At 48.5% G+C, this 12,853-nt stretch overlaps 1 protein-coding gene across 1 annotated transcript in view; it reads left to right on the forward strand.

Annotated features, from left to right (window-relative positions):
- Positions 1 to 12,853, forward strand: part of LOC308164060 (condensin-2 complex subunit D3-L-like) — a gene marked incomplete at both ends in the record, with an annotated part of 44,310 nt that overhangs the window by 24,485 nt on the left and 6,972 nt on the right. The window contains 16 exons of the mRNA XM_080538220.1: positions 475 to 721; positions 2,107 to 2,193; positions 2,384 to 2,457; positions 5,305 to 5,439; positions 6,360 to 6,574; positions 7,069 to 7,260; positions 7,629 to 7,726; positions 7,959 to 8,068; positions 8,306 to 8,413; positions 9,105 to 9,219; positions 9,543 to 9,662; positions 10,061 to 10,299; positions 10,859 to 10,938; positions 11,279 to 11,416; positions 12,360 to 12,493; positions 12,749 to 12,853. The exon at positions 12,749 to 12,853 is cut by the window's right edge and continues 86 nt beyond it. Coding sequence (XP_080394346.1) covers positions 475 to 721; positions 2,107 to 2,193; positions 2,384 to 2,457; positions 5,305 to 5,439; positions 6,360 to 6,574; positions 7,069 to 7,260; positions 7,629 to 7,726; positions 7,959 to 8,068; positions 8,306 to 8,413; positions 9,105 to 9,219; positions 9,543 to 9,662; positions 10,061 to 10,299; positions 10,859 to 10,938; positions 11,279 to 11,416; positions 12,360 to 12,493; positions 12,749 to 12,853 — 2,197 coding nt within the window. The remainder of the gene's footprint in view (positions 1 to 474; positions 722 to 2,106; positions 2,194 to 2,383; positions 2,458 to 5,304; positions 5,440 to 6,359; positions 6,575 to 7,068; positions 7,261 to 7,628; positions 7,727 to 7,958; positions 8,069 to 8,305; positions 8,414 to 9,104; positions 9,220 to 9,542; positions 9,663 to 10,060; positions 10,300 to 10,858; positions 10,939 to 11,278; positions 11,417 to 12,359; positions 12,494 to 12,748) is intronic.

A 12,853-nucleotide genomic window follows, 5' to 3' on the forward strand; every position in this document is an offset into this window, starting at 1 on the left:
CCGGAGCTAACCTGTGTTTACGAGGTCCTAGACTTGAGTCTTCTAGCTGAGCTAACCGGAGCTAACCTGTGTTTACGAGGTCCTAGACTTGAGTCTTCTAGCTGAGCTAACCAGAGCTAACCTGTGTTTACGAGGTCCTAGACTTGAGTCTTCTAGCTGAGCTAACCAGAGCTAACCTGTGTTTACGAGGTCCTAGACTTGAGTCTTCTAGCTGAGCTAACCAGAGCTAACCTGTGTTTACGAGGTCCTAGACTTGAGTCTTCTAGCTGAGCTAACCGGAGCTAACCTGTGTTTACGAGGTCCTAGACTTGAGTCTTCTAGCTGAGCTAACCAGAGCTAACCTGTGTTTACGAGGTCCTAGACTTGAGTCTTCTAGTTGAGCTAACCAGAGCTAACCTGTGTTTACGAGGTCCTAGACTTGAGTCTTCTAGCTGAGCTAACCGGAACTAACCTGTATTGTTTACCTTACCTCAGGTGAACTACCGGATGTTTGGGCTGGACATGGCCATGGCTCTGCTGGAGCAGGAGGAGCGTCCAGACGGCCTGGCCCCAGAGCTGGCCATCTACCTGCCCCACAGGTTCCTGGTCCAGAACCTGCTCTTCGGCCGCCTCTCCGACGCCTCTCCCTCGGTCCGGGGCCACTCCCTCACCTGCCTGGCCCAGTGTCTGGAGCTGCCCTCCCAGCCCGCCTCCCGCAGCGTATACGACCTGTTCTCCTCCAGTAAGACCCTCCCTCCCTCCCTCCCTCCCTCTCTCCCTCTCTCTCTCTCTCTCCCTGCCCGCCTCCCTCCCTCCCTCCCTGCCTCCCTCCCTCCCTGCCCGCCTCCCTCCCTGCCTCCCTCCCTCCCTCCCTCCCTCCCTGCCCGCCTCCCACTCCGTATATGACCTGTTCTCCTCCAGTAAGACCTCCCTCCCTGCCTCCCTCCCTCCCAGCCTCCCTCCCTCCCTCCCTCCTTCCCTGCCCGCCTCCCACTCCGTATATGACCTGTTCTCCTCCAGTAAGACCCTCCCTGCCTCCCTCCCTCCCAGCCTCCCTGCCTCCCTCCCTCCCTCCCTGCCTCCCTCCCTCCCTCCCTGCCCGCCTCCCTCCCTCCCTGCCTCCCTGCCTCCCTGCCTCCCTCCCTCCCTCCCTGCCTCCCTCCCTCCCTCCCTCCCTCCCTCCCTGCCCGCCTCCCTCCCTGCCTCCCTCCCTGCCTCCCTCTCTCTCTCCCTCCCTCCCTCCCTCCCTCTCTCCCTCCCTCCCTGCCTCCCTCCCTCCTCCCTCCCTGCCTCCCTCCCTCCCTCCCTGCCTGCCTCCCTCCTTCCCTCTCTCCCTCCCTCCCTCCCCCCCTCCCTCCCCCTCTCTCTCCCTCCCTCACTCCCTCCCTCTCTCCCTCCCTCTCTCTCTCCCGCTCTCTCTCCCTCCCTCCCTCTCTCCCTCCCTCCCTCCCTCTCTCTCTCCCTCCCTCCCTCCCTCTCTCTCTCCCTCTCTCCCTCCCTGCCTCCCTCCCTCCCAGCCTCCCTCCCTCTCTCAATCCCATCACACGCACAGGTACACACACACACACACACACACACAGGTACACACTCACTCACGCTTGTTTCAGTCCAGCATACAGAGTCTATGCAGAGATGCAACAAAGCCCATGACTTATCTGGTCATTCTGTTCATTCATGTTGACAACAGTCTTATCTCACCTTCATGATTTTCCAGTGAATAGAGACTGTTGATGGATGTGATTTGTGTATCAAATCTGAATGTTTTCTCTTTTTTTTCCAGCTGGTGCCCGAACTGTCCTGGACTCTCATGACGGTGTGTGTTTCAACCTGATTGGTTCAGAAATGACCAGAGCGGTGTTAGACGCTGGTTAATGTATAAGAGACTTGTTTTTAGGAGACAGTTACAAGTAGTATGAAATTGTTACAGCAGAAACGTTTTACTCACATTTCTAATATTAAGATAATATTATCTTACATTTTTATTAATTCTATTTTACTTGTCGGTTTACTTGCTGTCTTTTATGCTGTATGCTACCAAATGTACTGTGAAGCACTTTGTGACTGCTGTCTTGAGAAGTGCTGTACACATAAAGTAAAGTAAGATAATAACTCCTGCTCATGTTTCAGGTACGGGGTCACAGACCCCCAAAGGCTTCAGGACGCTGCCCTTCAGGACGGTGGAGATCACCAACAACGAGAGCGCTAGCTTTGAGTGTGAGTCAGTCCTGCTGAAGAGCTGTTTTGATCTAATGGGGCAGCTGTGTCTCAGGAGGTAGAGCCGGCGTCTAATGATCACAAGGTCGGCAGATCGGCGGTTCAAACCCCGGCTGGCCACATGTCGAGGTGTCCGCGTTGGGAAACTGTCATTGTGATGTGATGTTTCTTTACGCTGTTTCTCCTCCAGCCAAGGAGACCATGGACCTGCTGCACCGCCGGGTCAGTGACCCCAACACCAACGTGAGGAGGTCTGCCCTGCAGGTCAGCGCTCTTACAGGGTATCTGCGGTGTCTTGAAAAGTATTAAAAGTTGATTAATCAAGACCCTTAATAAGTATCAAAAAGTCTTATCACGATTTTATGAGGTCTTGAATTTTGTCGGTATTTTTCTGAATTAGACTCTGTCCAAAGAGTTTGAGTCCTAAAAACATGAAGTAAAAGTTATTAGTTTTTAAAAAAAACAGAAATTCTGTTGTATGATCGTGGTCTAGTCTATTGCAAACTAAAACTGTTAAGTTAAAGGTGTCACTAATGTAAACGGTTACAGCTCGAAGTGGCGGTGAGGTCTGGAAAAATATTGACAAGGTCTTTAAAAAGTCTTAGAAAGGTATTGAAATTAACCTCAAGATTCCTGTATATACCCTGAGTAGGTAACATAGACACGGCTGTTCTAGTGTCAACTGTCACTTCGATCCAACTGTCACACCTCATTTTTCTGGTTTTCTGCTCGAAATGACATGCCTACAGTGAATATAGAATATCTCCACAATCACAAGGGCCTTCATAATGATCTTGTTATCAAATGAAAGCTAACACCTGTGGGGTGGCTGTAGAAGTGTCAGAATCAAAATCTATGTTACTGTGTCAGAGTAAATAGAGCTAGAACATTATAAAACATCTCAAATTCAGTCTCCGCCTAAAAAAACAACAGCTTTTACAGTGAATATCACCTTGGAAACCTGATGACCAAGCCCAAATCATCTAGGAATCAGTACTCCAGGGTCTTATTAGTACTTGTGCCAAAGTCGATGCTAGTAATGTGAGCAAATGCAACTTTGTACCTGTTTTAGTACAGGTATGTTTAGGCGGACACCTATATGTTTAGGCCATTTGGAGATATTTTGGCACCATCTTTGACCTTTGACCTTTCTCATGTATCAGATTGTTTTTTTGTTTTTTTGGGGGGGGGGGGGGGGGGTTTGGGTTGGCCGACCAATGTTATGGAAATTCGGCGTTGAAACCGGACATGACACATTCTCCACTTGGAGAAAACTGGAAGTGACTTCGGCCGTGTTTACCGTCTCGGAAACAAAATGGTGGCATCGTATAGCATGCAAAGTTGTGAAAAAAATGTGATATCGATGAAGAGAATTGATCGAGGTAAGCTCTTTATATCACTTCGGATCCACCTGTGGGTCCGTTGGATCAGAAATTAACCTCAAGATTCCTATAGTATACCCTGTCTTCACTCCCATATCCACTGACCTTCAGTTCCTCATACTAACATGTGTCGTTCGAGTGCTTTGATCCTCATATCAGGATCTGATGTTTCCACGTTGTTGAAAATCAACGACACATCGCTAGTCAACTAACACAGCTTGTTTGCCTTGTGAGCCTGCTAACAATGTAAAGTAGTGTTCTAGTTAACTAGGTAACAATGTAAAGTAGTGTTCTAGTTAACTAGGTAACAATGTAAAGTAGTGTTCTAGTTAACTAGGTAACAATGTAAAGTAGTGTTGTAGTTAACTAGGTAACAATGTAAAGTAGTGTTGTAGTTAACTAGGTAACAATGTAAAGTAGTGTTCTAGTTAACTAGGTAACAATGTAACGTAGTGTTCTAGTTCACTAGGTAACAATGTAAAGTAGTGTTCTAGTTAACTAGGTAACAATGTAAAGTAGTGTTCTAGTTAACTAGGTAACAATGTAAAGTAGTGTTGTAGTTAACTAGGTAACAATGTAAAGTAGTGTTGTAGTTAACTAGGTAACAATGTAAAGTAGTGTTCTAGTTAACTAGGTAACAATGTAAAGTAGTGTTCTAGTTAACTAGGTAACAATGTAAAGTAGTGTTGTAGTTAACTAGGTAACAATGTAAAGTAGTGTTCTAGTTAACTAGGTAACAATGTAAAGTAGTGTTCTAGTTAACTAGGTAACAATGTAAAGTAGTGTTCTAGTTAACTAGGTAGCAGTGGGGATTACTCACCCAATCCATTGCGCTGTTGCAGTGTTTTGTGATTCTCAACAACGTCAAAACGTAGTTCCCTGTTTCAAAAGAAACAAGTCCGAAAATGTTGATTGGGGTGACGACATGTGGACCAAAAGACTAGAACCAGACCAGAGTTTGAACCCCGGCTGGCCACATGTCGAAGTGTCCTTGGGCAAGACACTGAACCCCAAATTGCTCCCAATGAGCGGTTCGGAGCCTTGCATGGTAGCTTGCCGCCATTGGTGTGTGAATGTGTGAATGGGTGAATGAGAGCCGTTGTAAAGTGCTTTGGAATAAGGCGCTATATAAGTGCAGTCCGTTTACATATGTCCAGACCCCATATCCACTGACCTCCAGCTCTCATCCTGTCTTGTCCAGCCTGAACTGACCCTCCTCCCCTCCCCTCCAGGCCATGTCCAGCCTGTACTGACCCTCCTCCCCTCCCCTCCAGGCCATGTCCAGCCTGTACTGACCCTCCTCCCCTCCCCTCCAGACATGTCCAGCCTGTACTGACCCTCCTCCCCTCCCCTCCAGACATGTCCAGCCTGTACTGACCCTCCTCCCCTCCCCTCCAGACATGTCCAGCCTGTACTGACCCTCCTCCCCTCCCCTCCAGGCCATGTCCAGCCTGTTCTGACCCTCCTCCCCTCCCCTCCAGGCCATGTCCAGCCTGTTCTGACCCTCCTCCCCTCCCCTCCAGACATGTCCAGCCTGTACTGACCCTCCTCCCCTCCCCTCCAGGCCATGTCCAGCCTGTACTGACCCTCCTCCCCTCCCCTCCAGACATGTCCAGCCTGTACTGACCCTCCTCCCCTCCCCTCCAGACATGTCCAGCCTGTACTGACCCTCCTCCCCTCCCCTCCAGACATGTCCAGCCTGTACTGACCCTCCTCCCCTCCCCTCCAGGCCATGTTCAGCCTGCTGAAGCACGGCGTGATCACGCTGAGTCAGGAGAACCTGGCGGTTCTGTCTGAGCGCTGCCGCGACCCGGCCGTGTCCGTGAAGAAGAAGGCCCTGCAGAGCCTGGGGGAGCTGCTCAGCGTGAGTCTGACTTCCTGTTTCTACTTCCTGTTTCCTGTCTGGCATCATCCACCATACTGAAACTGTGTGAACGGTGTCAGCTGGACTCTGGGGGGTATTCCATCAATGTCGCTGTGTAGGAGGCAGGCTAATTTATGTGGTGCCCCAACTAGATACAGATACAAATACAGAATACTTTATTTATCCCCAAAGGGAAATTCAGTTTCCACTGTTCATGGCCACAAACACAATGATCACACAACAACACACTCACCACTGGAGCTCAGCACCCAGCCCACGGTTCACAAGTGCAAGTCTGACAGCTCAAGTTTAAGAACAGTTCAATAAATACATAAAAAGTGCATAAGTTTACAATTCAAGTTTAAGAACAGATTCAGGGATGCAAAAAGAAGTGCATAAAAAGTAAAAAGTGCATAGGATATGGCAGGACCCCCCCCTGATATGCACACAGCCTCCCCTACCCCTAACCACCCCCCCTGTCCCTACCCCCCCCACCCCCTCCCCGTTCGCTGACTCTGTGTTCCATGTTACTTGTTGTTTTTTGTGTTTTCTGTATCTCCTATATTGTCAGCGTCTTTGAGCCTCGGAAAAGCGCTATATAAATTCAATGAATTATTATTATTATTCCCTGCTGGGTCTACTCATTTAGTAGTACTAGTGGTCGTTGTGTGTAAATAGCAGCTTAGCATTGTAAAGACTATGGTCATTTGACCCCCGAGGCGGCTCTTATAGTCGGTAACATAGACACGGCTGTTCTGCTGTTAAAAAACCGTGCCCTGCTGACATGCTCTCTTCTCCTTACTCTCCTTGCTTTCCTGTCTATCTAAACTATCTCTGTCCAATAACAAAGATAAATATGAGTGGGACTGCCCCACTCAGAAAGAAATAACCTTTAAACCAACGTGTGTCTCTCCCCCCAGGCCCATCCAGAGAGCACCCTGGTCCAGAAGGCGTGGCTGGGCGGGGTGGTGCCGGCCGTGGTGGACCCAGAGAGCTCGGTGCACGAGAAGGCCCTGGAGTGTCTGGACCAGGTGATCCTCAGCCAGGTGAGGCGCCACGCCTCCCACACCTCCGCCCCCGAGAGGCTCACCTGGGCCCTGCTGGTTCTGCTGTGTGAAGACTGCAAGGACCTCAGGTAGGATGACACACCTGCTGCCTGCGTGTCTGGGCAGCCATGACAGTAGATGTGTGTGTGTGTGTGTGTGTGTGTGTGTGTGTGTGTGTGTGTGTGTGTGTGAAGACCACGCTCACGTGTGATATGTAGCACACTGCACGCAGCTAGGCCCAGAGCCATGTGTTGATGTGAACAGATAATGGATTTGACCGATAATTTTGAGAGTTTAAAAGAGTAATTTAAAGAGTAATTTGTGTGGATTCCAAGTTAGGATTTGGGGAATGGATCTACATCTGTTTTTTGTGATTGGCATAGCCATGGCAGGGGGTGGTCTAGATCCTAGCCTAAATGACTAGGTTTCTAATCTAATCTAGTGGGGGTAGTGGCACTCAGCCCTCAGTTACTCCTGGGAGACTGTCCCTGAAATCTCTCATTGTAAGTCGCTTTGGATAAAAGCGTCTGTTAAATGGTTAAATCTAATCCTCTCTCTCTCTGCCCCCCCCCCCCCCCTGAAGCCGCTACCTCAGCAAGGCGTTCCCCGCCTGGTCCAGACAGAACCGGTTCACCCCGACCTTCATCAGCAGCCTGATCTCCCACACAGAGGCCCCGCACGCTGCTGGCGCCTGGCTGCTGCTAGCCAAGGTGGCTAGCTCCTCCCCCAAGCTCAACTACGCCAAGATCCTGGAGGCCTGGGATGACATGGTCAGGTTAGTGCATCAGGACCCCCCCCCCCGGGACTGCAGGAGGGGGAGGCCTTTAGATAGGATGTTCAGTCTTTAATGTAGCTGTATGACTTTCCACAACAAGTAACATGTCGTTAGCCTCATAGCATAATTGCCTCAGTCACGCTTCACTTGTGGTCAGCCATCTTTGTATGTAGTGTCAAACATGCCTATGTCAAAGAGATGACTTGGGCAGATAGTGATTTTGGAATGTAACAAGCATTCTGATAGGCTGATGTCATAGAGGCAATAATGCCCAGTGAATCAGCAGTGTTAGGAGAGTAGAGTTAGGCAGATATCTCAATTTGGCCAAAATATGACTTAAGCATACCTTTTGACGTGGGTCTGTTTAGGACCAAGAGCGTCAGTGTTACGACCTCCTGCAACATCCTGTCTGTGATCGGGGACATCGCTCAGCATCTCAACGACGACACCAAGAGCAGGATCGTTGGTGAGTTAAATGTTGTTGTTTTTTTACCGTAAACTGCGGTTTCTGAAAATGGCAACGTTTTATAATCAGATTGAAGGGGATCAATGACCATTTTACATTACTGGCAGTGCATTCCACAATTTGGGTGCATAAAATGAGAATGCAGCTTCACCAAATCGGTTGATATATTACCAATAGGTAAGAGGTTACCAATAGGTTAGAGTGGTTGACAGAAGTGTCTCTCTGGTGACAGAGGACCTCATGACCTGCCTGAAGAGTCTGGAGATGCCCCTGGAGGTGATCAGCGCCAGCGTGGAGACCCTGTGCAGGCTGGGGCAGGAGGAGGCCGTCAGCGACACACAGGTAAAAAAATAAATAATAATCAGTCTTCTATCATGACGACTGCCAATGGCCTGAGCTTGATTACTCTTCCTGCTACGACTGGTTTGATTGATGATTCACTTGCTTAGTCAAATGTATCGATTGTAAGTCGCTTTGGAATAAGGCGTCTGCTAAATGCCAAACATGTAAATGTAAAAAATGGAGTAAAATCAATGGTAAATCAGCTTTTCAAACAGAGTTTCTACTCCTCCTCTGTAGAAGTTCCTGAACCAGTACTGTGGGGAGCTGGTGTCGGTGTGCGAGGCCTACCTGTCTGACGTCCTCCTGAACGAGAACGGAGCTCAGAACCTGAATGAAGACCTGGTGGTGAGAGGAAGCACTCACTCACACTCCTATTGGCCAAGCAAGAAGTGCATGTTTCTGGCTGTGAATTCTGGGTACAGGGTTCCCGCGTTGGTCTTAAAAAGTCTTAAAGTCTAAAATCCAGCAATCCGATTGAGGCCTAAAAAGCCCCTACATTTCACCTATTCGGTCTAAAATTGAGGTGCCAGGTCATAAAAATGTGATCCTGCAAAGAAATCAGTCCGACCACATCTATTGAATGAAGACCTGGTGGTGAGAGGAATGGTTGCATGTTTGTTTCTGGCTGTGAATTCTGGGTAACATTTATATCACACTAACGGAGAGTCCTGGGAAAACTGTTGCGCCTTACTTTGTCCTTCCTCGCTTCCCATAGTTGGTTGCAGGTGCGGTAGTTTGCAGGTGCAAGGTGTTGGACAAACGTTTCGGTCATACGAATGAGTGTCCACTGATGATTGTCGTATGACCGATACGTTTGTCCAACACCTTGCACTTTTAGCACCAGAGCGCTTTGCACTTTTTAAGAGCATGATGAAATAAAAAAAAATATATTCTTCTAGTCTCTATACTATTCTATACTTAAAGTTCATGTAGTGTGCCAGTTTTTCTACACTTGCTGCCCTGTCACACTAACATATAAATGACAGTTTCTATTAGTTTATTTTTCGCTAACGACTCTCAACTTTGACCCTGTCAGGTGAAGCACCTGTTCACCCTGGGCGTGGCGTCGCTGCACTGTACTGCCAAGGTGGGCCGCCGCCTCGTCCTCCTGGTCCAGTCTGTCCTCACCTGCACCGCCGACCAACAGACAGGTAGGTACCCTGTCTGTCTGTCTGTCTGTCCTCACCTGCACCGCCGACCAGCAGACAGGTAGGTACCCTGTCTGTCTGTCTGTCCTGTAGAACAACAGGTAGGTAGGTACCCTGTCCATCTGTCTGTCCCGTAGAACAACAGACAGACAGGTACCTTGTCCATCTGTCTGTCCCGTAGAACAACAGACAGGTAGTACCAAATATGTACCACCCTGTATCTAGAGAATCTAAATGCCCCTTTGCCAGATGTTAGGCTACACCACAACATCTGTCTTCAGCGTGTAGGTCTTGACCTGTGTGTGTGTGTGTGTGTGTTCCTCCAGCAGGCCCGGGGGAGCTGCCTGCCTCCCAGCCCCTGTCCCAGCCCCTGTCCCAGCCTCTGTTTCAGTTCAGGCCCAACTCCATGCCCAGCAGTGTCCGAGCCCACGCCGTCCTCACCCTGGGTACGACCTCTCACCTCTCACCTCAGGAACACCATACCTCAACACATAACCAGCACCAAATTGCTGAATTCCAAATCAATTCTTGGCCCTACTTCCTAGATCTGAAAGGACTGGTTAATCGGAAGCAATATAGCACCATTTCCTCCTAGCTCATAGGAGGGTGAGATTGAACCATTGCCTTATTGCAAGTAAAACCGATCCAATCCCTTATATCTGTTAATGTGGGTCTGTGGGTCTTAAGGGATTGGATCGGTTTTAGTTGCAAGGCGATGGTTCAATCTCACAATGTAAGGAGCTAGTTTAGACTTCACTGTGTGTTTACCTGTCCTCCAGGTAAGGAGCTAGTTTAAGATTTCAGCGTGTGTCTGTGTCTTACCTGTCCTCCTGTCCTCCTCCAGGTAAGCTGTGTCTCCAGCACGAGGAGCTGACCCAGAAGTACCTGCCGGCGTTCGCCCACGAGCTGGAGCTGTGCAGCGAGGTGGTGGTCCGCAGCAAAGTGGTGGTGGTGATGTGTGACCTCTGCGTCTGCTACACCAACATGGTGGACCGCTACGTCCCCAACATCTCCGCCTGCCTGCAGGACAGAGAGCCGGTCATACGGGAGCTGACCCTCACCATGCTCACCAACCTGCTGCAGGTAGGACACCGCCATCTACTGGACTGGTGGTGGAATTGCGGGGAAAAAATTAAATAAAAGCCAGACTGCTGTGATTTGATTGGTTAACACTAGAACAGCCGTAGTTGTTTTTTACCTAATGACCATAGTCTTTACAATGGAAAGCTGCTACTGACACACAACGACCACTAGTTGGCGCGTCTTGTAAATTAGCCTGCCTCCTACACAGAAAAACTAGCAAAATAGCTTCATACTAGCTTATCCTGATGTGATTTTGAAAATGTAAGGATACTGGGTGGTAGAACGCACATATCTAGGAAAGGTCATGAAAGGAGGGTCCTGAAATGTTTTACTCACAAATTCTTTTTTTTTTACTCACATGGTTAACACCCATGGCTCTTCTAGTGTCAAACAATATTGAGTGTTATTGAAAAAATCATGTACAGTGGTATCTTTGTGCTAAATATTCCTGTACATATGGATATGTCTTTTCAGGTCATACACCTAGCATGTTTTTATTCACTTTTTGTGTTCCTCCAGTGGGATATTAACGTTGTATTTTCTATGTCCTTGTCTGAAGGAGGAGTATGTCAAATGGAAGGGGTCCTTGTTCTTCCGTTTCGTTGCCGTGTTGGTGGATGAAGACCCTGCCATCGCCAAGTAACTACCCTCACCCTACTGCACTATACTATACCCTACTGCCTATAGACTTTCAGTTCAGTAACTATCACCACCACCCTGCCTATAGACTTTCATTTCGTACAAGCAACATCCAAAGTTTGAACGTTAAATAACGTGACACTCAATAACTAACGAGGATAAAACACAGAAAAGTCAGAGGCTTATTTCCACTGTGGTCCTCTTCCACATGACAGATAAGACATCAACACATACACAGTGGCAACAATCAAGACAACAATATTAAACATTACGAAGCACTTTTAAACAAGGCGTCTAGTGAATGCAGTGTGATCTGTTCTAATGTTGTTCTCTGTCTCAGACACTGTGAGTACTACCTGGTCCACCTGCTGCTGAAGAAGAACCCGGTCATGTTCTCTCAGCACTTCATCGAGTGCATCTTCCACTTCAACTCCTACCACAAGCACAAGACCTACAACAAGTTCCCACAGACAGACAGGTAAGCAGTATGCACATCTGGGCCATCGCAAACCCCCCCTCTGTATAACCAGTGTTCTCTAAAGGCCTGTTCACACAGGACTAGTGTTACCTGGGGACCTCTGGTCATGTAATAGTTGCGGAGGTCGTCTGTGATCTTGATTCCAGTCTAGTCTGAATCCTGTGTGAATCTGCCATGTCCGTAATTTGTAAAGTAAAAATGTGCCACTGCAAATGACCTACCATATTTCACCAAACACAGAGGTCATGTTAGTCCCGTGTGAATGGGCATCTGGGTAATATGGGGTCGTTCGCAAGGTTTTTTGGTTTTCTTCGTGCCTTTTTTCTTCTTTATTTTCACCCTTTCTCTAACTGGGAATGTTGGTATTGGCAGTGGTAGTGGAAATACTCAAAATACCTTTTTCTCAAGTAAAACTATTAACTATCAATAGTAAAACTATTAATACCGCACAGTAAAAGCACTATAAAAATCCTGCATTCAAAATGTTACTTGAAAGTGAAGACATACAAGCACACAAAGACACTACCATCAGGGCAAATGATCAGGAATGTTTGTGACACGTTCTAATGCTTTGGTCCTCATGTCTGGATCTGATGTAATGATCAGACTTTTGTTTCGGAAAATGTGAATACATTTCCGCGTTGTTGAAAATCAAGGACACATCGCTAGTCAACTAACACAGCTTGTTTTGTTAGCCTGCTAACAATGTAAAGTGGTGTTCTAGTTAACTAGGTAGGTTAGTTGGCTAGGTGTGTTGCAGTATTTTGGCTTGACTAGCGAGTTTGTGTTGTGAAACGTAGTTCCGTCCGTGTTTCAAAAGAAAAGTCAGAACGTTTTGATTGGTTGCCGACATGCGGACCAAATGATCAGACTGTGTCACATATGGTGGAAGAGATGACAGGATATTCTACACATGTCTAATGTGTTGTTGTGGGTGTTGCAGTGAGAAGGCCAGGTTCTCTCTCAGAGGGTTCCGGAACCAGGGCCGGAGGTTCCGGATCTACCGGTTCCTGCTGGAGAACTTCACTGACGCCCAACGCTTCAACACCACCATCAATATCTGCCTGACCGTCCTGGGTGAGCCGTGTGTGTGTGTGTGTGTGTGTGTGTGTGTGTGTGTGTGTGTGTGTGTTAGAGTCGGCGTCTTAATGATTGCAAGATCCGCGGTTCGAACCCCGGCTGGCCACGTGTCGAGGTGACCTTGGGCAAGACACTGACTCTCTCTCTCTGTGTGTCTCTCTCTCCCTCCCTCTCTGCCTCTCTCTCCCCCTTTCTCTCTGTCTCTCTCCTCTCTCTCTCTCTCTCCCCCTCTCCCTCCCCCCCCCCCCCCAGCCTGTTTCGTGGACGAGGAGCTCCCCCTGGACTCCGAGGGGCAGGACCTCCTACTGGAGACCCTGGGGGTTCTCAGTCTGAAGGAGATCCGGCTGCAGTCTGCCA

Source organism: Nansenia antarctica, assembly GCF_963989245.1.
Source record: "Nansenia antarctica genome assembly, chromosome: 8".
NCBI lineage: Eukaryota > Metazoa > Chordata > Actinopteri > Argentiniformes > Microstomatidae > Nansenia > Nansenia antarctica.